At 36.4% G+C, this 25,282-nt stretch overlaps 2 protein-coding genes and 1 long non-coding RNA gene across 4 annotated transcripts; 2 read left to right on the top strand and 1 right to left on the bottom strand.

Annotated features, from left to right (window-relative positions):
- The first annotated feature begins 3,661 nt into the window (after positions 1 to 3,661).
- On the top strand, positions 3,662 to 5,131 carry LOC125212627 (uncharacterized). 2 transcript variants are annotated; one of them, XR_016136687.1, is made up of 3 exons: positions 3,662 to 4,054; positions 4,244 to 4,707; positions 4,783 to 5,131. It is a non-coding gene; the product is annotated as an uncharacterized LOC125212627 (long non-coding RNA). The 2 variants fall into 2 exon arrangements; XR_016136686.1 differs by having other exon boundaries at positions 4,244 to 5,131.
- A 2,385-nt stretch (positions 5,132 to 7,516) lies between these two features.
- On the bottom strand, positions 7,517 to 9,816 carry EXO70C1 (exocyst subunit exo70 family protein C1). The gene has a single exon (XM_048113124.2). It carries the CDS (start codon positions 9,693 to 9,695, stop codon positions 7,740 to 7,742), a length of 1,956 nt encoding a protein of 651 aa, XP_047969081.1. The 5' UTR covers positions 9,696 to 9,816; the 3' UTR covers positions 7,517 to 7,739.
- Positions 9,817 to 20,090: 10,274 nt separating this feature from the next.
- On the top strand, positions 20,091 to 23,578 carry PBS1 (Protein kinase superfamily protein). Its single transcript, XM_048114256.2, has 5 exons — positions 20,091 to 20,648; positions 21,277 to 21,479; positions 22,076 to 22,265; positions 22,442 to 22,833; positions 22,924 to 23,578. The coding sequence occupies exons 1-5, from the start codon at positions 20,528 to 20,530 to the stop codon at positions 23,368 to 23,370; spliced, it is 1,353 nt and encodes a 450-aa protein (XP_047970213.1). The 5' UTR covers positions 20,091 to 20,527; the 3' UTR covers positions 23,371 to 23,578.
- Positions 23,579 to 25,282: the final 1,704 nt, after the last annotated feature.

Below are 25,282 nucleotides of genomic sequence, written 5' to 3'. Positions count from 1 at the left end.
ACTAAATATATGCTCGGAAACAAGCGAGCACCATGAATGTGCTCGGTTACAAGAAAATACTTAGTGAAATAATTCAACAATAATAATGTCAAGTCTTTTTTTCTCTACATCGGTTTTTAATTTTTCTCCAATACTTGCAAGCATCTTACTTGTGCTCGGATAATCCCGAGCACCTTAAAAGTGCTTGGAATACTTGCATAGTGAAATATCCGCCTACTCTCAACGTAGTAGCAAAAATTTGGATGAAAAATATTTTTTTTATAATTCCCGAGCACATACACGATGCTCGGCACTTTCCAAGCACGTATATGGTGCTCGGAACTATTACTTAATAGTTAATAATATTGATATCATATGTTCAAAATAAATTTTAATACTTATGGTGAATGATCCGCAAATTTTTTATATATGCAAATTTTGTGAGATGTTGCTTAAAAATATTGAAATGTACTAATAAAAAATATTGACATGTTTTAAATTAATATTGTTGTAGAATAATTATTAATTATTTTTTTATAATTCCCGAGCATATATTAGGTGCTCGGCATTTTCCAAGCACATATACGGTGCTCGGACATATTACTTAATAATATTAATATTATATGTTCAAAATAAATTTTAATATTTATGGTGAAAGATCCGCAAATTTTGTGAGATGTTGCTTAAAAATATTGAAATGTACTAACAAAAAATATTGACATGTTTTAAATTAATATTGTTGTAGAATAATTATTAATTATTTTTTTTATAATTCCCGAGCATATATTAGGTGCTCGGCATTTTCCAAGCACATATACGGTGCTCGGCATTTTCCAAGCACATATATGGTGCTCGGAACTATTAATTAATAAGATTGATAATATATGTTCAAAATAAATTTTAATAATGGTGAATGATCCGCAAATTTTTTATACATGCAAATTTTGTGAGATGTTGCTTAAAAATATTGAAATGTACTAACAAAAAATATTGACATGTTTTCAACTAATATTGTTGTAAAATAATTATTAATTATTTTTTTATAATTCCCAAGCATATATTCGGTGCTCGGCATTTTCCAAGCACATATGTGGTGCTCGGCATTTCCAAGCACATATATGGTGCTCGGCATTTGCCAAGCACATTTAATTGTGCTCGGGTATACACAATATATAGTAAAATGCCATTATGATTTCAAAAAGTATTTATGCATTTATTCTACAATATTTTATTTATCACCAATAGTTGCGAGCACCATTAATGTGCTCGGCATTTTATCCAACAACTTTGTCATTATAATTGTGAATTTTTCACTGATTTAATTGAACACTATATATGTGGTCAGGATAAAAAAATGCTTGTTTTATTTGCCAACTTTGTCATTATAATTGTGAAAATATGCAATTACATTTTAAATTTTCACTTATTAAATTGAACACTATGGATAAAAATATTAAATAAATTAATATTATTCGTTAATAGCGAGCACTAAATATGTGGTTGGAATATGGCGAGCAAATCTAAATGTGCTCGGCTTTGGATGAAAAAAATTAGGTGGAATTATTGTTACCAATCGAAGGTGTTCGGATACCGAGCATTTTTGTAGTGCTTGGAATATCCCAAGCACTTTTAAAGTGGTTGGAAATCTGCAATAGTATTTTTGATATTTTAACAGTATAACTTAGAGCATCCGTAATGGTGCTTAGGCCAGCCATAGGCCAGCCATTCTCTCCCCTGCCACGTCAGCAACACTGAAAAAACCACCTGCCACGTCAGATTTAGGCCAGCCATAGGCCAGCCGCAATAAAAACAATTCAAAATATACTACATTTACGGAATTAAAATTACGATTAAAATACGGAATTAAATTTACGACACATATACGGGAAAATTCATTAATTGCATTAAAAAAAGTTACATAGATAAAAAAAAAATTACATGCATAATAAAGAAAAAAAACTATCGCCGTGCAATCCTCCGTGCCCACAACTCTTCAATTATATCCTTTTGGAGTTGAATATGAGCATCCACTTGGCGCATGTTGGCAAATTCCTTGAGTCGGCCGGCTTCATCGAGAGGTACCCCCTGTCGTACGCTAGGGGTGGCCGTTCCGTGGCTTGGACCGGCTTCATCGTCACTGACCCAACTAGTCAGTTGTACGCCTTCGTCTTCGACGATCATGTTGTGCAGGATAATGCAGGCGTACATTATCTCGGAAACGCATCCGACATCCCACAAACGCGTTGGGCCCTTAATTGCCGCCCATCGAGACTGGAGCACACCAAATGCGCGCTCCACGTCCTTGCGCGCCGACTCCTGTCGTTGCGCAAAGTAGGCCTTATTTTCATCACTTGTTTGTCGGATCGTTTTCACAAAGACCGGCCACCGAGGGTATATCCCATCCGCCAAGTAGTAGCCCATATCATGCCGGTTGCCGTTGGCCACAAAAGAGACGGCTGCACCGACGCCCTGGCACTTTTCGTTGAAGAGGGGAGACGAGTTCAGGACGTTGAGGTCGTTGTTCGACCCGGCTACCCCAAAATACGCATGCCAGATCCACAGCCGGTAATCAGCTACGGCCTCGAGGATTATCGTGGGGTTCTTTGACTTGTAGCCGGTCGTGTAGGCCCCCTTCCAGGCTGTCGGACAGTTCTTCCACTCCCAATGCATACAGTCTATGCTGCCTAACATCCCGGGGAACCCATGCTTCTCCCCGTGCATCTGCATCAAATTCTGACAATCTTCGGGAGTAGGGCTTCGAAGGTACTGCTCACCGAAAATGCTGATCACGCCCCCACAGAACTCCTTCAGACATTTCAGGGCTGACGACTCACCGATGTGGAGGTACTCATCCCACATGTCTGCCGCGCCTCCGTAGGCCAACTGCCTGATTGCCGCCGTGCACTTTTGGATAGGGGTGTGGCCGGGTCTGCCAGCCGCATCGTGCCTGAAGCGGAAACACAGATATTGACGCTCCAATGCCCCAACGATGCACATAAACAACTCCCTGTGCATTCTAAAACGCCGCCGGAACATGTTGGCGGGAAACTGCGGGTACTCTGCAAAGTAGTCCTCGTACAGCCGTTGATGTGCAGCTACGTGATCCCGATCAATCACTGCTCGGTGGTGGACAACTCGTGGAGGGCGAGGTATCGCCTGCTGTTCCACCATACGCATGTACCGCTCCATCCCGCGGTTCATGTAGGCCTCCATAGCCTCGTTCATCCTCCGTTCGTATTCCTCAGGATCCACACCACTACCACTACCGCTACCTCCCGCGTTACTCATCGCTCGATGATGCCCTTGTACAGAAAGTTAGAGAGAGAGAAAACTCGTTAAAACAAGTGGTGCAAATGAAAATGAAACGAAAATCGCGTTTATATATGATTTAAAAATAAAAAATAAAAATAAAATCAAAAATCGGCGCTGGCCGATCGGGCCGCCACAATGGCGGCTAGCCGATCGGCCAGCGCTTCGGCCAGCGACGAGCGATCGGCCAGCCCACGCCGATCCGCTCGCCGATTTCGTGTTTGCCGATTGCAATGGTTCGGCTAGCGCGGCGAATCGGCTAGCCGGTCGCTAGCCGACCATTGCGGATGCTCTTATAAGCGACCACTGTAAAAGTGTGATCGGCAGTATAAAGAAGAAATATTTATATTCTTATGGTAAATAACGTATTTAAAGTTAAATGAAGTACTCAAAATTTACTCTGCGTTTTAAACTCTCCACCGCCGGTCTCTCTCTCCTTGCTCCGCCGCCGCTCTCCGCATTTCGGTAACGACCTACACAATCGAACACCGCCGCCGCCGATCTCCAGCGGCGATCGAACACCAATCCTCCACATCTAACAATCGAACACCAAGCCTCCTCATTCTTCCGCCGATCTCTACTATTCTCCACATCTGCACACAATCGAACACCAAGCCTCCTCGTTCCCCCGCCGCTCTCTGCTTTTCTCCACCGCCGCATACAATCGAACACCAAGCCTCCTCGTTCCGCCGCCGCTCTCTCTCCGCTTTTTCCACCGCCGCCGCTCTCCACTATTCTCCACCGCCTGTTGCTCTCAAGCTCCAAGGTAACCCTAATTTCCCTTTCAGTATCTGTTTTTGGTCTCAGTATGCATAGAATTGATGAATATTGCAATATTACGCTTGAGTTAGTAAAATTGATTAGGTTAAACTGAGATTGGGGATTCAATTTGATTTATTCTGCATTTTTTGTCTTGATTGGAAAATGTGGAATGCTCTCTCTCTCTTCTATGCAGGAGGTATATACAGTTCGCGATTCAATCACAGTAATAAATTTCGGTGATTGTTGAGTCTAGTCTTCTGAAACAGGTATATCATTATAAGATGCAATATCCGTCCATTTCAGTTTGAAATACAGCTGACATTTGTAGTTTGTTGGGAAAGGATTGGCTTATTTCATGGATAGGGATGAATTTAGCTAGCACACAGCCCCAAACGCAACAAATAGCTCATAATCTGGACTGCATTTTTAGCTCTTTTCATCTTCATTTTGTTACTTTGTTTCAATTTCGAAGATCTTGGGCTTATGTTGATTTGGAATACTTGTAGGTCTATATTGCAGCTACCGAGCATTGTTCCCTAAGTTGATTTGTGTGGTTTTAGATATTTCAGAATGATGAATTTATTTCTAAATTTTGTTGGTTATTTTGTGTTGCCGTCTAGAAGGATACAACAAGGTTGATGTTGATGCTGCTAATAAGTATGTGTGCAACCAAATTTTGTTTATTGATTGGATTTATTTCATTGAGTTAACTAACTTTAATTGTGAAATTAGGTTGAAGGGTTCAAGATGAACTTGATCTACTTTGATCTCTACCAGTCCACTCATCTGGAGAAGTTCGTTACTGCCTATGGGGACTTCCTCAAGGCGAATGGAGAGGCGACGACGTATCATTTGGTGAATAAGGAGAGGATGGTGAAGATGAAGAAGGCAAGTTGCAATGGTGCGGGAGAAAGCGGATACGTGTATGGTTAGCCATTTGAGATGCATAGCAAGGCTACGCTGTTTTCGTCCACGTCCCCGGGATCATGCTCTGTATTCAAATTCATATATTTTTTGCATTTCAAATTCAAATGCACTGTAAAAAAATTTCATCAATATAATGTCATTTCCATTTGGTTTACTTTATTTATTTAATTAATACTCCTAATTTAGGAAAATACAATAAAATATATAATTTATTAATAATAAAATAAAAAATATAGAATATAATATTTTTAAAAGCATGAATGCCGAGCACCAAGAGATGTGCTTGGAACTATTCCATTGCCCCAAAGTGCTCGGAACTATTCCATTGTCCCAAAGTGCTCGGAAATACCGAGCACTTGATATGTGCTTGGAACTATTCCATTGTCCCAAAGTGCTCGGAAAATACCGAGCACTTGATATGTGCTCGGAAATTTTCGAGCACAAACTGGTGCTCGAAATGAGCGAGCACACTAATTGCTCGCATAAAAATTCCGACGAAGCGAAAGGCGAGCACACTGTGTGCTAGGAAAGTGCTCGGTATATCTCGATTTTCCGAGCATTTTGTCTTATATTTCCGAGCACTTGGTGCTCGGGAAAGCCTGTTTTTCTTGTAGTGACACAACTAGATTAATTTTATCTATCAGATATTTATGCATTATTTTTTTCTATTATTTTGATTTTTTTATGATATATATAACACTTTATCCGTCTATAAATAATAGTCTCATTTGTGAGTGACATAGAGTTTTAATTAGAAACTAATAAAGTAAGAGAGAAAGAAAAAAAATAGATAAAGTAAAAGAGAAAGAGAGTATAATGGTTAAAGTATGAGAATAAAACTTTCCATTTTTGGAAATGAGATTAGTGGACATCCCAAAATAGCAAAATGACACTATTTTTCATGGACGGATGGCGCATGAAAAATTTTAGTGAAGCCTCTGCCAAAATTTATTTTTGCGTCCGCCACTGCCTAAGACAACACATGTGAGGGCCCGGCTGTGAATGGCCTAACATGGGATCCACCAAACGAAACTTGTGGATTCGAACATAGTAAAAAAGATTGTCGATAGTGTCGAGAGGAAGAGGCAGTGTGATGGTCGTCGCTTACAATAGATGACAGGCGAAATGGATTTCGAAGCTGTCACACCTTAGGATTGCCAATTGCTTAAAAGGCCTAATTGGGTTAATTTGTTTAAGATCCTAAAGATACTGTAGGGATCAGACCGCTTAGGATTCACTATTAACCGGGACCTCTTTTATTGATTGGATCTGAGATGGCTAATCTCAGAGGTACAAGCCAATATTACAGTGGTATCAAAGCCCTGGTTCAGGGCTGGGCCTGTGTTGCTCGGGGTTCGGTGGTTGCGCTTGCAAGTTCTCTAATGTGACGAGCTCGACCAAGACCTGTGGTGACCTGGTGACCTGTAACATGGGGTAGGCATGTGGTCTATGGTCTGGTGGTCTTGGTTTGAGGGGAGGATTGAAAGGGAGCAAACCATATCCCACATCGGAGAATGAACAAGACTTGCAAGTGTATAAATAGGCTACCCCTACTCCATTAGTATGAGGCCTTTTGGGGAGTACCCCAAAAGCAAAACAGTGAGAACTTTGCCCAAAGCGGACAATATCATACTAATGTGGAGTTCGGGTGTGCACCACTGATTCCCTGCCTATACACTCTCATATTTTCGAATAATTGTCTGATACTTATAAGACAATTTTTTATACATTTCGAAAGGCTTAGATTGGTTTGTTTAGCATAAATGTATTTCTTGTTGGGCCGAAACTAATATTGTTGTGAGTTTGTAACACGCAATGAACAGCAAGGCCCATTATTTGCTTATCCTTATGCCGATGTGTTTCCCAAACACATTTCAATTTAATTACTGGGCTAATAACAATTTATCCTTCAATTGCATGGTTTTCAAAAAGGAAAAAAATTGATTATTTTATGTTTCAAAAATTAAATAGTGAACTTGGTGCTCGCCAAGCGTGGTGTGGTGTGGGCAACCACATCTTCACATTTTAGTGCTCAATTGGTGAAATCATATAGATATTAATTTGGAACCCTAGAGGCTACAAACAACTCATCATTCATGTTTTTAAACATTAACCGGAATAATACTAGTATATCCAAATGGGTTGGATGGTTCTTATAAAAAAACCCTTAACTATTTACTAATCCTCACTACTTAGTTATTAGTAATTCATTTCGTATGAGTAGTATTTATTTAAATTGTGGTATTTTAAAAATTAAAACAAATTATTAAAATGTTGCACATCTGGCTTGATGACTTACATGGCATTGGTTGTCAACTAAAACGACCTTACATATTATGGACAAAGAAACAAAGCCGTATTATACTAAAAATTAATAACCATATAAAAAATAATGAGGTGAAAATGAGAAAGCCAGAAATAAATAAAAATACATTTAAATTAGTATAATACCATGTCGCTATGTTGTTCACAATACGACGTTTTCGTTGACGCCCTATAGTCTCAATTTGATTCATTCAAAATTAAAATAAATCAATAATTCGATATTCGAGAAGCACATTTTCAATATACAAGATCAAAATGTAGCCAATTTTATGAATTTACAAGCAAATAGTAACTAATCTTACCAAAAACTACCCAACCATCTCGATTCATGAATATTCTAAAGATCCAAAGAAAAAAACAAGTGAAGAAAACCCTAAAAACAAAGAAAAAATATTATACAAACCCTAGCTATCAACAATGGCGAATCCAGTCCAAACCTATTTCCTCCTCATCATCGAAATACTATTCCCCTCGAAAAGCTTCTCGATCATCGTCTCCACATCCTCCGGCTGATACTTGATGTACTTATCCGCCTGCCTCGTGTTATCCATATACTGCCGGAACCTCCCCACGAACGCCCGGTAGGCCGGGATGAGCACGGCCGCGATCGATATCCTCAGCTCCGACTGCAGCTGCTCGTCGCTGACAATCCACGCCGTCTGCGACCGGTATATCTCCTCGAACGTGGCCGTGAACACCTTGAACCTCTCCTTTATCAGCTGCTTGTTTGGCTTCCCGTTCACCAGCAGCCCCTCCTGACTCAGCGTCTGCAGCACTCTGTTCCACGTCTCCCGCTGGTAGTTCTTGTGGTACTGCCTCACCACCGTCGATCGCCGCCGGCACCACTGGTCGCCCATGACGTCGAGGATCTCGCTCGCGCCTTTCACCTTTTGTAAGATGTATCTGCCGTTGTTCATCAGGAAGATGTGGCGGAGCGCCGGATCGCGGTAGAGTTTCGATTTCTTATCGAGATTTCCGTCGAGGAGATCCATCACTGTGACTACCTGGATCGAGAACGGCGTCGTTCCGGCCATGGTTTCGAAGTTGTGAGGGCTTAGGCTCTCCTTTTCCAGATCGAGACTGATGGATTCGGAGGTGTTCTTCGCTAATTTCGTGTGTTTCTCGAAGATCTGCTCTAGTGTGTCCTTGAAATCGCAGGTGTATTTGAGGTAATTCATCACGTACCGAGTGAGGGGGTGGATTGCGCCGCCGGGGACGGGGACGCGGCCGGCGTCGCCTTTGATTGAATTCTCCAGATCGCAGAAATTGCTGACGGCGGATTCTCCGATGCGGTCGATTGCGTCGGAGACTTCGTCGACGAGATCTCCCCAGCAGGAGTCGCCGGAGATGGTAGGGAGGAGGAATTGGAGCGCTTCGTACATATCGAGGTATTTGAAGAGCTTTTCTGCGGATCTCTTCGCCATGGCCGTCGCCTCTGCGAAATCGAGGAGCTGGATCACGACGCCGCGGATGATGTTGGTGAGGGATCTGCTGCAGATCTGCGGGTAGAGAGCGAAGACGGCTTCGCCGAGGCGTTTTTCGCCGGGGAAGATCAGATCTGAGCAGGATCTGACGACGTTGATCCACCGCGAGATCTCCGCCTCCAGCGTCTCCCACGCCGCCTTGGCGACGTCGTCCATGTTCCACATGATCTCGTAGTCGAGGCGCGCCATCTGCTTCCGGATCGCGTTCCGCCGCGAGATGTAGTACACCTGGCAGCACTCTGTTTCGTACCCCGCCGCGATCATCGTCGACGCGATCTCGTGCATCTTCGCCACCGCCTCCTCCGAATACGACGGATACTCCTCCGCCGGAGCAGAATCCTCCCTCTCGCAATAATCCCCCTGACTCTTCAAGCTGCAGACCGACAATCTGAGCGAATTATCAGCGTCGTCGCTCCTCCAAGTGCTCGATTCCTCCAACAAGGACCGGAATTCCTCCTCCAGAAACACCATCGCGCGTTGCAGCGCCGCGCTCGTCTGATTCATCGATGGATTCACGCTCGAATCCGGCGGAAATTCGCCCAACGCGTTCGTCAATTTCGAGATCCGCCTAACTGAATGGATGAACATCATATCATCCTCAGTCCTTTTGCCGAATCTGGCTCCTGCAGCGCCGGAATTGTACTTCCTCACTCTCGATACGATGATTTTGGAGAAGGTCTCGATGAAATCGGGTATCTCCGGCGTGTGCGACGATTTATCTTCGATTGCGGCGATCGAATCGATGAATTGATCGACATTTTGCTCGATTTCATGGCTGTGATGCGTGGAATGGTCGTCGCTTGCGTCGTCGTTGGATAAATCCACCGAATTCTGAGGCTTTGGACTGGTTGTAAATAGGGGGATTTTGTTCAAGCTGTTGTGTTTATGGAGATGTGCTTCTTCTTCCATTGATTTTCGCGGTTTTTTTTTTCTTTTTGGGAGATCTTTTTGTGTTAATAGTAACTGATTTCCGTTATTTTCCGTTTTTGTTTTGTGTAATTAATGAGAAGAGGGAAAAGATGGTGTAGGGAGATGCATGATTTTTGGAGATGGATACAAATACGTTACAACTGAATATTGTTTTTTTTTTTAATTTTAAATTTGATAGTATTTTATTTGTCAAAAATGAAATACTATTGTTTTGTGATTTTGGTAGGTTAGGGTGAGATCGGTGGTGCTCACCACGACTTCACTAATAAGTGTGGGCAACCACACCTTCACATTTTTAGGGTTGACACAATGACAATTGTGAAATGAAAACATATGGATATTGATTTTCAACTCTACAAACAACTCATCTCTCATCATTCATGTTTTTGTTTGCTAAGATTAAGCATGAGTGGGAAATCGTGGGAGTTGAGTAATTATTAAAGTCAAACTGATAACGACCTAACTCGATAAGGCGTAAGCGAAATTTTATTTTTTAAGGAAACTAAATAACTATGATTATTTTAGATTATTTATTTTTAATCGCAAGCGTGACTCTCGACCTAGCACTCCTGCAACACATCCCACAACATGTACATCAGGGTCAAGCTTTAAAGAAGTGTCTATATTTATCTTGATTAAAGCGATGCTAATAATAATTCTAAATTCACATTAGTAATTAGAATCCCCGACCTATTAAAAGCATAAGTATATTATCAACTATGAGGGTGTTCGGTTTGCAATATTGTATCTCGTGATTAAATTAGTAGTGTGTTTGGTGCATGAGATTTAGTCCCCCAACTCAATCCTAGATGGATAATCATGGGATAATTAGTCATAGCTAACCTCATATGATTAAAATAATCTCACAATTCAATCCTAAATTATACTGCCTCCGTCCCCCAAAATTTGTTCCACTTTGACCCGGTAAGGTTTTAAGAAATGTAATGGAAAGTGAGTTGAAAAAGTTAGTGGATTGCGGGTCTACTTTTATATATTACTTTTATAATAAAATGTGAGTATGAATGAGTTAGTAGAATATGAGGTCCACTACCAAAAATGGTAAAAAGTGAAATGGGACAAATTTTGGAGGACGGACGGAAATGAAAAAATGAAATAAACTAAGGGGACGGAGGTAATATTTTATTATTATTTTATTTAGGAAACCGAACACTACCTATATTGTGCTTAATTGTCATGAAAAAAGTCCCTATTGGATCGCCTGAAACGAGCCCAAAACAAGATTCACAAAACTGCTAGGGGCTTTGTATTTCATTCACGTATCTTTACCCAACTCATAATCAAAATAAATGTAAATATTACACAGCCCAAGATATGCCCAATTGGAAATGGGCTTAGTCAGTAGTGGAGTAAGACAATATATAATACGAACAACTTAAAAATATAGGCCCAAATACGGCCTTATGAATGCTAACCGAAATATCAAATTATCCATCCATTCAAATTGTGCCTGATTTAATTCACAACATTTGCATTATACATAAGGCAAACTGCCGAATAAATACTGTTAAAAGATAGTAACATTTTGGTTTGTCCCATACCTTTTAAAATTTGAAAAACAAATCACATAAAATGAAATTTTCTTGATTATCTCATCCTACCCTTCCACGCAAATCATGCGTTGTAGGGATGGCAACTTGTGCGTATTGTATTGTTATCGTGTCGACACGATAACGACATGATACGATAATAATAAACACGAACACGACCCGTTAAGAAAACTCCAAATACGAACACGAACACGACCCGCTACCCTCAGACACGACACGACACGACACGAATACAACACAAACCCATTAACGACACGAACCACTTCGGGTCAACACGACACAATAACAACACATATATGACACGACACAATAACGACACTATAATAATAATATTATAATATATTAATATTATTTCTAATATTAAATTTTAAAATTTTAAATTTTAAAATAAATAAAATAATAATATTATAATATATTAATATTATTTCTTAACGTGTAACATGAACACGACACGACACGACACGAATATGACACGAAGTTTTCGTGTCGTTATCGTGTCGACACAATAAGGATAAGAACCCAATAAGCTTTGACACATACCCATTAATTTCGTGCGGGTTCGTATCGTGTTACCGTGTCGTGTCAAAAATTGTCAGCCCTAATGCATTGATATGACAATCTATTTAAAACACGTGGATAAAACGTGTCATTTGTCCAACACCGTTTTACTCACGCGTTTTAATTTTTTAATCGACCATCACATCATCGCGTAATTTATCGAAAAAAAGAAAAGAATGAGATGATTGCGAAAGTTTCATCTTACGTATTTATTTTTCAGATTTTAAAAGTAGAAGACATATAAGATAAACATACCAAATTGATTGAATTTTTTTTTAGAACTGCTCAAATAATAAAAAAGTACTACTACTAGAATAAAAAAATAGGAGTACTTGGGTAGCCAAAATTTGAACATACGATAACTATTTTAAATGTTTTATTCCATCCACGTGAATGAACTAAAACACAAAAGTTTTAAACAAGATAAAAAACAGAGTACATCTTTCATTTACTCAATTTTGGTAAAACTTACAAAGGAGAGTACTTTCTTGTGTCTTTTTTAGCCATAAAGGCTATACGGTGTAAGCCTACAAGGATAGAGACACTAAATTGATGATTCATTTATATCACACGGTGAACAACATCTACCCCTCCATAACTTCAAATACATCAACATTTTCATTCTCAATCTTTTGTCAATTTACAAAAATCGATGAGGACTTTGGTGCAATGATGGATTTAGGTGGAGTCAGCATCGATCGATCCTATCATCGTTTGTTAATGTATTACATTTGTCAGTGACAACTGACACACCGCTCCTGTTTTTTTACGTCAACGACAACCTTTTTCACTGTGTCAGACCCCACGAGTTCTGTTTTCTGAATCTGACTTTGGTTACGGCGACCATTTGATCTTTATGATTGGGAAGGGACAAGGGCCACTTGTATAAATACAAAATTGATCAATATGCATAAATTCCTACCTCATTTGGTGTACCGTACGGTTTGGTACCAATGCCCCTAGCCATGCTAACTAATATGCCTAACATTATTAAAATCAAATAGTGTATGGCACCATTTGCAAATTGCAAGTGCACTCTTTTTCCTCTTTGTCCCAGGTTCTTCCCCACTTTTGTAGGCTATCTTTGCTTTGCAATTTTGGGAAATTTGTGAGTTTTCTTTAGGGAGATAATTAATAGGAGTATTTGGGGATAAGGCACTTTTTCAAAAGAATTTAAGACATATTAGATTGAGTTTTGATTTATTTCGAATATACTATGTTTATTTTATGATAAGGAAAATTAGCTATTTGTTCAAAGATAAATAGAAGATTGCTCCCATCCCAATTTATAGTTATTGTATCAATTTTATTACAATATTTCATTTTTTTATCAATTAGTACTCCCTCCGTTCTATAGTAATGGAGGCGTTTCTTTTCGGCACGGAGATTAAAAAAAATGTATTGGGAGAGTAAGTAAAGGGAGAATAAAGTGGAAAATAAAAAAGGTAAAGAGATGAAGAGAGAAAAAAAAAATAAGAGAGAGTAAAGTAGGTGTGGAAAAATGTGTTGACTTTTACTACAAAAAAGAAATTACTCTATTACTATGGAACATACCAAAATGATAAAATGATTCTATTACTATGGAACGAAGGGAGTATATCCTAATTTTAGACTTGTCAATTCTATCACAATCTTTTCAACATGTATCAGTATTTTATCATCAAAATTTCACACCAATCGTTGAATCATCACATGATATGTCTAGACGTCACCAAACCGAACCGGCCCGGAACCGTCACCGGCGGTTCGGAACCGTGAACCGGAACCGCGGTGGCGGTTCGGAACCGGATAGGAGTCGGCGGCTTAGGCGGGCCGGTTCAGGTTCGCGAAAAATCAAGAACCGTAACCGCCGGTTCGCCGAAAACCGGCGGTTCCGGTAGCTTTTCAGGGTTTTAGGGTTTAAATTTAAGTTGGGCTCAAGTCCTTTTCCTTTATTTCTTTTTTTTTTTCAATTTGTTTCAACTTTAAAATATACAAATACAATTACATAATTGTATTTGTATATACTCTAATCGGTGAAGAAGACTTCTCTATAAGACTAAATCCGGGAGACTCAATTCTACCATGATTGTTGATGGTTAAAATTAAACTCAACAATTAAGGTTGAATTGCTAAAGATATCCTCAATTTAGTTATCTAGAAACATCTCCTTCGCCGACTAAGAGTATATATATATATACTATCTATTTACATTTATAATTTATTGTTTTTTACTTCAACTTTTTTTATTTAAGTCTTTTGATTCTTTTGTAATTTCAATTTTCAACATTTGTATTTGTAATATCGACATTCACATATCGTTCAAATTTGTATGATTGTATGATTGTTTCAATAAAATTCCAATTGTTCCAACTCCAATGTCCACTTCTACTCCATTTGTCAATTGTCATTCTCGTTTTATTTATTTATTCGATAGTACAAGACTACAACTACAACTACAACTCTACAATTAGTACTATACCGGAATAAATTAAAAAATAAAAATAAAAATTCGGCTTTGAACTGGCGGTCCGAACCGGAACCGCCACAGAACCGACCCGGAACCGTCTGGAAACCGCCGGTTTTGAACCGGCTTGGAACCGTGACTAAACCGGAACCGGAACCGGAACCGCCTGACCCTAGGCGGGCCGGTTCAGGTTCCATATTTTTTTGAACCGGAACCGCCAGTTCCGAACCAGGAATCGGCGGTTCATGAACCGTGGTGACGTCTAGATATGTCCGAATAACATATTATTTTCTCCCAAAAATATGTTATATACAAGGATGCTACATTTTCTATTTCTGAAAAAATTTATTTAAAAATAGATGGAGACATTGGTAACTAGAAAAAATTATTGAATTGTTAAAGGTTGTGGATAAAATTAATCCCAAAGAATATCATTCAAATTTTAAGAGATATAGTTCTTAGTTCATTTCATAATTATAAACTAAATCAAATTTAGTTTTCCATAATTAATTATTAATCCATTCTTAGGGAGTACTATAATTTTCAACCTAAAATATTTAGAGAAAGAAAAGATATGTCATTATATTAATAGGTTCAAATGCGAAATAGAAAAAAAAGGACATATAGTGATATTTTTCATTTTCTAGAACTATATAAAATGTGAAAACCTCATTTTTTTCACTAATTAAAATTGAAATTCACTCTATAATTTAAATAAGTACATCATAATGTGACAACAACTAAAACGGTTGTTTCTACCGACGACTCAAATAAATAATGGGTGTTTCATCTACTCCCTAACATGATACATGTGACGAAAAGTGTTTTTTGCAACATGGATGGTTGGAGACAAAGTAAACTTCAAATTTATTTATATCGATTAAATATTACTTCACATTTATAATTAAATAAAATAAAGGTTTCTTACGAAGAATATACTTTTAATATATTTGTTGCCTTTTCTAGTTTCTTCCTCCAAAGAAAATATTCCAGCTCCACCATTCCAACAAAAGGTACCTCTTTCAATGAAGAATAATAAATAAAGTCAACTTTCCAAGACATAATTATATCCAATATTCTTGCCCAAATTCGGAATTATTGTGATCGTGTTAGTAGTGATTAAAACGCACAATCCTAATTAAACTAAGAATATATATATAGGTACATAAATCGTAAGTATATAATGCCCATAAATTTTAAATCAAATCACATCAATTTTATTTAAATTGATTTTATTACTATTAATTACACTACATATATAATGAATTATTTGAAATATTTGCAAATAAGTATCATTCGTTATTTTATTTTTGCATTTGGGATATTTTCAAATGCTATAGTGATTGAAAAAATGAGTATATAGAGATACCAAAGTGGACTCAAAACAATATGTAAAATGACATGTACTAACAACAATATAGTACTACTACTATATTTACAATAGAGTGTACAAACATACATTCCTTTATATACACACTCGTACATTTACAAATTTAGAAAAAATACATGCATATATGTACCAATATCCCTTGCAAAAAAAAAAAAAAAAAACATTCTTGAATAATTCAAACATTCAATAATTTAAAAAAGAATCAATGTGCAAAAAAACTAATCAAGCATACTTTATTAAACACGAAAATAGAGAAAAGATTCAATTAATACTAATCATAAAGTACAAAGATTGAATAGTAACAACCAATGTATGTTTAGACTAAATTTTGTAGTACAATTTTGAATTTTCCTGTCGACCCGGACTTAGGATTTAGGAAGATAATTAGTAATATATACGCAAAGTGGTTAATTAACTGTTAATTATTCAAATTTCATTAAATAAATGATAGAAGCACGTTGCATGGATTAGATTGTCCAAACTCATTGGATAATCTATATGTCAACATGTTACAAAATAAATAAACGTAAGAGACTTACATGCTGGCCAAAACAATTTGGTGAAAGTAAACGCTTAGTTATATAATTATACTATTTCAAAAACCAGGTGAAATTATTATATAAATGCCCATTTCCGACAATTTGGTGAAAGTAAACGCTTAGTTATATAATTATACTATTTCAAAAACCAGGTGAAATTATTATATAAATGCCCATTTCCGAATTATTCATGACACGCTACCAATTAATAACTATTCATCTTCTAAATTTATTCCCTAGCAAAAAACAAAATAAAAAAGTGGAATAACATTAGTGTTTGGTGTGGTTAAATCTAGCAAGTTGTTTAGCATCCATTTCCACTACCCAATTTGTTACCGACAAGATTTATTTATTCTTTCAAGTTGTTGAGTCGTCGTAGTATGTTCTTGTCTTTCACACCCAAGCATTTCGATTTTATAAATGAAAGGATCGTTCGATAACCAAGTTTACATATAATTAGTGACCATATTTGATTCTATCTCTTGTTTAATTATTTTTATTCAAAAACTTTACTTATAAGATCAAGGGTAAATTGCGTGTAAAGTCATGAGCTTTCAACATAATTTGGTTTTTTTCGTACGTGAACTTTTAAATGTTGCATGAAAAGCCATGAACTTTACCGAAATGTGTAAATTTCTCATCCGGCCCGACCCGATAGATTTCCGACACAAACTTATTCTACATGCCGCGCCGAAGGCGTGACTTGGCAAATGACAAATTTAGGGTTCAGTTCGAATTGTTGAATTAATGCTATTTTATGTTGAATTCGACTCGTGGAATTCGATTTGTATATCTATGTCGATTTTTATGCCGTAATCGATTTGTATGTTTTCATTTGTTCTACTTGTATTTTTGTGATAAGTCTAGGGGTCAGAGATTGCAAAGATAGAAATGAAATAATCATAATTAATGGAGTTTTGCCAAGTCACGTCTCCGACGCGCCATGTAGGATAAGTAATTATGTCAGAAATCTATCGGGTTGGGTTAGATGGGAAATTTTCACAATCCGATAAAGTTCATGACTTTTCATACAACATTTAAAGTTTATGGAAAAAATCAAACTATTTTGAAAGTTCATGACTTTATAGATAATTTACCATTAACATCAATATTAGTACATTGTATCTCACAATTATTCGTTTCACATTTTACATTTTTCCAATCAACCAAACGCAACCAAATAATATGGAATACAATGGAAGTTCGTATAATTAGCCATGAATAATTTTGGTAATACACTAGACAATTCTCTCTGTATTTGTTTGGAATAAAACACCTTTTTCTGAATGGTATGAATTGCATTAGCGTAAAGAATGGTATTTAAAGAAGATATTTGTTTTTATTTGTGAAAATAAAGAAAATGAATATTGGTGATTAAGTGGGTGGAAATTTAACATGGTGCCTATTTGCAGCGTGAAATGCGCACTATAAAGTAATGTCTTTTTCTCGAAAATACTCTTCCATTCCCATCGTATATTCCACTTGATCATTTTTTTCAACCCAAAAATAGATTTTAAATGAAATTAACTATTGGGCTGGTCGATACTGGAGTTAGAAGAGTTAGACGCAATTTAGAATTTTTTGACACTCATGAGTTAATGATTGGGTTCGTCGATACTCGATATTGTGAAAACTGAAGAGGGGGATATTGTCACATGATAAGCTTAAAGGTAACTCCAATTATCAAATTCAATAAAAAAAAATCGACTCTACTAAGTTTCGATACTCTGATCCCGCCTTGTTTCATGCTGATAGTTTGAAGTTTTGCAAAGCGAGTAATGACTCACAGTATTTTTCGTTGTAACAAAAATAAATATTATTACAAATTAGTAATTTAGTTTGCTTAGTTAGGTATGCCAAAACAGAATATATCCCACACGCGAATCATGTGGTATAAACAAAAAAATAAAAACAGAATCCAAAATTAACAAAATATATAGAAAAAAACAGAGGACATGTTAGTATTTTAGTCTAAATAAAACTCACAATCGAAATATATTATTTTATTCAATATTTATACATTGTTAAAAGGAAATTATAATAAGAGGTAGTGCTCTGTTTTTTTACTACGAACTCAAAAAATACATTTTGAGTTTATTAAATGGATAACGATCGCCAAATATATATTTTAACACAATCATTTAATTCATTATATATGCAATTTACTTACTTTTAGTCGATTACATAAATTCTAAAGTAAAAAATGAGAAGCAACATAATATATAATTATTCAAAAATAAATATAATAATAAAAATAATAGTGATATTTGAATATAAACAAAAGCAAACACTCACAAGAAAAGAAGATAAAAACATTATTATTAAATTATTTATATAATGATAATTTAATAGACTTAATTAGGTGAAACATTATTAACGCATTATTTCGATGGGGTAATCAATTAATGCATTGCACGAGTTGTGTAATGCATTCGTACAATTATTATATAGTTTTAGTTTCTTACATGCATTACACGATCGAATAGTGGTTCTATTTAATCACTGATTATAGAGTGTAGTAATAATCAAATTCATCCAAAACTATGGAATTTCATATTATTTTTTTTTATCTTTTAAAGTTTATATAATTTTTTTTAAAAAAATTAAAATTAAAATTGAATAGGCTAATGAAAGGCTATTGATCAATCGAATCACAAATTTGGCAGAACTTTGTATTTTTCACAAATTCAAAACCCAGTTGCAAAAATCATGAACTTAGACATTACAGTAAATTTTGCACAAGTTTGATTTTAATTCGGGAAAAAATTAAATTAATGGGAAATTCACTATAAAATCTACATTCATATTAAATAAGATGAAATTAATGGAAAATTCAGTACAAAATCTACGTCCATAATTTTTACGACAATATCTGAAGTTGGTAAGAAATACGGAGTACCAAATTTAACTAAAGTTTGTGGTTTTAGAGGATAATAGTCATATCATCATTTCTAATTGGTACTACTATAGTTCGTCATATTTTTATTGGAGTATAAAACTATTTTCGTAAAATTTATACAAATTGATTTTAGAAATTTATTTTTCATCATAAATATTCATAAAAATCTGACCTATCTTACTTGAGTTGTCTATGTTATAAAAATAAGTTTGATCATGAAAATTGATTATATATACTTCAGCGTTCTTTATTTATTTATACATTTTTTTATGATACTTCTGCGATCAAATTTAATAAAATTGATGGTATTATTCTATTGCAAATGAACCTCTTACCGTGTGAAATAGAATTCATGTGAAATAAGGACTAAAATTGATAATTTCCAATGAGTACAGTTTTAATTGGGAGAAAAATAGAATTCATGTGAAATAAGGACTAAAATTGATAATCTTTGCGATCAAATTTTAAGTTAATGCAACATGCCATATTTTGACTAATTTTGTATATTATTTTGACTAATAATATCCCTTAAAAGTAATGTTATAATTAATTGCTTAGAATTACATTATATTTTTATAGGAATGTGTGCTACCATAATTAATGGCTTTAAATAGATAAAAAATTGTGACTGATAACAGAACCATAAGATATAATAGCAACTGTAATAAACAGTTATGACAAGATTATTTTAACACTCATATGATTATATAAATATTACTTCTTTATAAAAAAAAACCTCAATTGTATTCGGATACGAAATCGTATTTTTCCAAATTTCCTCAATATCGATAAATGTAAATTAGGAATAATTACATAAATTCGGAAATTATATGGATTCTCATCACCTAATTTATGCAATTCTTTTTGTTAAGAATCTAGTCGATATAAGAATTAATTAATTATAACAAACAATATTTATTCAAAAATAAATATAGGAGTAATTATTTAGTCAAAGGGGTGGTGGAGTGCTTCTGCCGTAGTGTGTGTGTGTGTGTGTGTGTGTGTGTGAGAAATGAAGCCGAAGACAAAGCCGGCTAAATTTGTCAATTAGATTCTACAATCTGTCAAAACTGAATTACTGCAAAATCCCCTAAATTTGTTCTCCGCTCTTTTTCCTTAATTTTATCTTGTTTTTTAACTTTAAAATCTTGAGTCTTCTCATCTTGTTGCGCCTCTTTTGTTAATCCTTGCTTCCTTTTTGTGCTGTAGAAAAAGGATCACATAAAGATTGGATTTTTATTGAATTCGGACCACACAGAATTCATTTTTTGGGGGTATTTGTGATGGGATTGGATTGATTGAAGAGAAGTTAATCCATTGTTGGTGTAAATCTGGTTTGCTTGAAAACAAGGGGTGAAGGAAGATTTGATCTTTGTGTTTGTGTGTGTGTGTGTGAGAGAGAGAGAGAGAGATGGGGTGTTTTCCTTGTTTTGATTCAAGAGATGATGAGAAGCCCAGTCTCAATAAAGAGAGAGATGATCACAAGGAGGTTCAAATTGCTGTCCCTTCCAATATATCAAAATTATCTTCTGGTTAGTGTGTTAATTCTTGATTATTTTTTTTGTGTAATTTTGTGGTTTGATGAGGTTTGATCTGATCTCAGTAGTTTGAGTTGACAAACAGTTGATTTCTTTTTTTTGCTATGATTTCATATGATTTGTATTGATTGGTTATCCAATTTGTTTCTTTGTAGACCCCATAGCTCTATGATAGGAGTAAGTAGAAATAGTAGCAACTTATTGAATTAGATCTCAATGGGCACTGTGATTTTTGTTTTATCTCTATCTTGATCTGATATAAATCTAGAGAACTTATTGTGTGACTGTTGCATATGATATGATATGATATGATATCCAGTTCTTGATCAGTCAGCATGTTAGAAGAGATTAGGCCTCTGTTTTCTTATAAATCTTTGAGTTGGCATTGTTCATTTTACTCTCTGGAATTCAATGTGGTGTGCTTGTTTCTGGCCCTCAATTTATCGTCTAGTGGAGGAATGGCGGTTCTGATTATGTTGCTTGCGATGATTTGGCATTGTTCGTTTCATTCTGAAGAATTCGATGAATGCTTAATCTTAAATTTTTGCTAGTGGTGTGCTTGTTTCTGGTCCTGAATTGTTTCTTCTAATGGGCGAATGGCGGCTCTGACTGTGCTTCACAGGGGGGGATAGGCTGAAGACGAGGAGCAATGTTGGCCCGAGGAGGGAGGCATCAGGACTGAAGGACTTGCCAGATTCTCAGATTGCTGCGCAAACGTTTACTTTTCGCGAACTAGCTGCCGCGACAAATAACTTCAGGCCAGAGTCTTTCCTAGGAGAGGGAGGATTCGGACGTGTATACAAAGGGAGACTTCATAACGGCCAGGTAAAACTCGTCATCATCTCTGCAAATCGACCTTTGTTAAACTATCTCATCTTCTCATGACTTGTGAGTGCTAGATCACATTAGGTTTACATTTGAATTATTGCACCAAATAGTCATAAAGTTGGAGACGTTGTTTGATCTCCTAGCTGAATCACGGTTTCATTAGTTGAACTTCTGTTACCTTATTTATTTAGCATTTAGGAAATTGCTCAGCCAACTAACATTTGCTCGAATTCAAGTAAAGATCAGAGGTAAACATTGCTAGGATATTGTTTCATTGTTTGTATGCAGTCTTTGTGTTTCACGGACTAGTAAGCCTTGTGTTGCTAGACTGCTGAAACTATACTTCTAAAGAGTGTGGTGAATTTGAACGAACATTGCCAATCTCGTATCCACAGTTGGTGCATTTGTCAGATTTTTGTGCGTAAAATTTGTTGTTGGTGACTTAGGTGTGGTTGGGACTTGAGAGTATTCGTGAACTACATTATATCATATTCTCAACTATTTCGACCAGTTAATTTGCCATCCTAGAAAAGGTATATCTCTTCTCTTCGTTTATGACGTTTCCATTTTCATTGCGTGACGTGCTTTGGTAGGTTGTTGCTGTTAAGCAGTTGGACAGAAATGGGCTTCAAGGTAATCGAGAATTTCTCGTTGAGGTTCTAATGCTCAGCCTTCTCCACAATCCTCACTTGGTGAATCTATTGGGCTATTGTGCTGATGGGGATCAGAGGCTTCTCGTCTATGAATTTATGCCGTTGGGCTCACTAGAAGACCATCTCCATGGTAAGGCTTGCTCGGCTATTCTTGTTTTCTTGTCGGATTTCCGTTTTGCAATAGTTTTCAGAATCTAGTGCCTATTGCTCGTTGTGCTTTCTATGCTGGCATATAAACGTGTATTATCTGCGCCTTTTTAAAGGCGTTATCGTTACTCTCTCAGAAAGTCGAGAATAATTATGCAGATCTTCCGCCCGACAAAGAGCCCCTTGACTGGAGCACGAGAATGAAGATAGCAGCCGGCGCAGCCAAAGGATTGGAGCATCTCCACGACAAGGCGAATCCTCCTGTTATTTATAGAGATTTCAAGTCGTCCAACATATTACTCGGCGAAGGGTTTGTCCCAAAGCTTTCCGACTTTGGACTGGCGAAGCTCGGCCCCACAGGAGACAAGTCGCACGTATCCACCAGGGTGATGGGGACCTACGGTTACTGTGCCCCGGAATATGCTATGACGGGGCAATTGACCGTGAAGTCGGACGTTTACAGCTTCGGAGTCGTCTTTTTAGAAATCATAACGGGGCGTAAAGCCATCGACAGCACCAGACCTCAGGGCGAACAGAACCTCGTTGCTTGGGTAAACCAATCCGCTACTCTTTTTATACATCGAGCCCCGTAGTTTCCCGTTCCATAGTGAATTAGCGCATTTTTCGGGTAATGCGTGCAGGTGCGCCCTTTTTTCAACGACCGTAAGAGGTACGTGAAGTTGGCAGATCCGAGGCTGCAAGGGAAATTCCCGATCCGCGGGCTTTATCAAGCCCTGGCCGTGGCGTCCATGTGCACCCAGGAACAGGCTGCTGCTCGTCCCTTGATCGGTGACGTGGTGACGGCCCTTTCTTACCTGGCAAACCACTCGTACGATCCTAGTCACAGCAACAAAGACGAACGAGGCGGGAAGCTGCTTAGGAATGAGGAGGGTGCTGGGTCCGGAAGGAAGTGGGACGTGGAGGGAGGGTCCGAGAGGGACGATTCTCCGAGGGAGACGGCGAAAATGTTGAACCGGGATCTCGAGAGGGAACGAGCCGTTGCAGAGGCGAAAATGTGGGGCGAGAACTGGAGAGAAAAGAGGCGCCAAAGCGCTCAAGGTGGTAGTTTCGACGCGAACAACGGCTAGTTCTTCGTCGTCGTCGCCTTCTTGGCCGATGTGTTGGACACCTTCATAGTGGTTTAGAGATCTTCTCCATTGATACACCATCTATGAAAGAGTGTAAATTTTCGATAATTCATGTCTCATGCCACTATTTTTGCTTCTCTCTTTGGACTTTGGATTTTGGATTTTGCAAAAAAGATAGTAATAATTAAAATTTAGTGTTTGTGGATAAGTTTGTGTAATGTTTTCAAGTTTTAAGATCTCTAAATTTAGGTGATGTTTAGAGGTTAATGGTAGTAGTAATATGATATCAATGATGTTCCCCTTTATATTTTATGGTCTTAAATTTATTTTTGTAGTATCTCAACTTGGCAAATTTGTTTAATTTAAAAATTTTAACCGATCTCATACAATGTTTTACAAGGGAATTTTCCTTGTAGTCTCTAAAATAAATCCAAATTTCACAATAACAATATATGATCATATAATGACTGAATCCACGTTAACATATTTTCTTAAAAAAGTAGTAGAATCATCTTTTCTCAATAAGCATAAACATTCTAGAAAATAATTAAATGGAAATGAACCCCCAATTAAAATGGCTAGTGTATGTTGGGCCGTTTTAGGAATTTTTATATTTTTATGGATCAAAATCAGGTAAAACATTTGCAAATATTTATGTAAAGAATGCCTTTCTATAAATTTCGACAAATAACTATTCTCTTCTGCATAAATTGAAACTTTTGGTACAATTATGTAACCAAATACATATAAATTATATTTCAATATGAATTAAATAGTACTATAAGTTTTGATTTGTAACCACTTAATTAATTAGTCCATCATGGGCAAAAGGTACTGAATAATGTTGGCAAACATTTGAATATACATTGCATTATTTTAATTAAAATACATTAGAAATATTGATCATAATTAGAATTTAATCAAGACGATGTAATGCAACGTTCGTAATGTTTGGTTTCAAGATATATTCCTATACAAGTTACTTGAATTTTAATCATACTAGTATCACATCCGTGCTATGCACGACCAAATTTATTTACATCAAATTATGAAATACTTATTTGAAATAAAAATTATATTATGATATATATCTAAAATTGGAAATATATTTAATGATAAACCCATATATAATATCACATTTGATAAAATTGTTTTAATTTTAATTAAAACAAAGTTGTGATATAGTACAAAATTACTATGAGTTTAATCTAAGTTGTGTAAAAAATTGATACTATAAGAATAATACACTCATATAATGAAATTATTGATAAATGTGCATAAATATAGAACAAAAATTTATATTAAAGCTTCATCACGATTTAAATTTAAATAATAAAACTAAAATTATATTTCCCTAAACCCTAAACCATAGGAAAAAAACCTAAACCCAAACCATAACCCAACCCGAAAGTTAACACATTAGCTTTGTTGGTGTTCGTGTCATGTCAAAAATTTACAGCCCTACATTTACCATAAGGACCTTAGGACTCAATTTAGTTTGACATGTTATGAAGCTTCTCGACTCCATCTTGGTCCATCATTAATCTACAATAAGAATAGAGAGAAGACAAATCAAATGTTAAACAACTAAAATCTAAAATATTCTTCCATGAAGTGGAATATTGCATTGATAGTGTTTATTCTAGAAAAATATAGGACTTGCCACATAGATATCGTCTGTCAACAACAGATGATGAAGCTTTTTGACTCCACCTTGGTCCACCATTGATTTGTAATAAGAATAGAGAGAAGACAAATTAAATGTTGAACAACTGAACTACTATAAAATATTCTTCCAGGCAAGTAGAATATTGTCTTAATAGTGTTTATTTATTCTAGAAAATTGGACTATCAACTTGGGATGTACAATTCCAATTCGAAAGTAGTATTTATAGTTAAAAAAATATTAAGA

This window comes from Salvia hispanica, chromosome 3, assembly GCF_029641045.1.
Source record: "Salvia hispanica isolate PSC_SH4W2 chromosome 3, Shi_PSC_v1, whole genome shotgun sequence".
Taxonomy (NCBI): domain Eukaryota; kingdom Viridiplantae; phylum Streptophyta; class Magnoliopsida; order Lamiales; family Lamiaceae; genus Salvia; species Salvia hispanica.
Note: the sequence above shows the minus strand (reverse complement) of the source record. Positions and strands in the feature narration are given on the sequence as shown.

What these genes read in the sequence shown, in the direction of transcription:
- EXO70C1 (XM_048113124.2), bottom strand. Translation starts at nt 9,695, where the DNA reads ATGGAAGAAGAAGCACATCTCCATAAACACAACAGCTTGAACAAAATC.
- PBS1 (XM_048114256.2), top strand. Translation starts at nt 20,528, where the DNA reads ATGGGGTGTTTTCCTTGTTTTGATTCAAGAGATGATGAGAAGCCCAGT. An exon ending in GGAGACTTCATAACGGCCAG is followed by an intron (nt 21,480 to 22,075) that starts GTAAAACTCGTC and finishes GTGCTTTGGTAG; the next exon opens with GTTGTTGCTGTTAAGCAGTT. An exon ending in AACAGAACCTCGTTGCTTGG is followed by an intron (nt 22,834 to 22,923) that starts GTAAACCAATCC and finishes TAATGCGTGCAG; the next exon opens with GTGCGCCCTTTTTTCAACGA.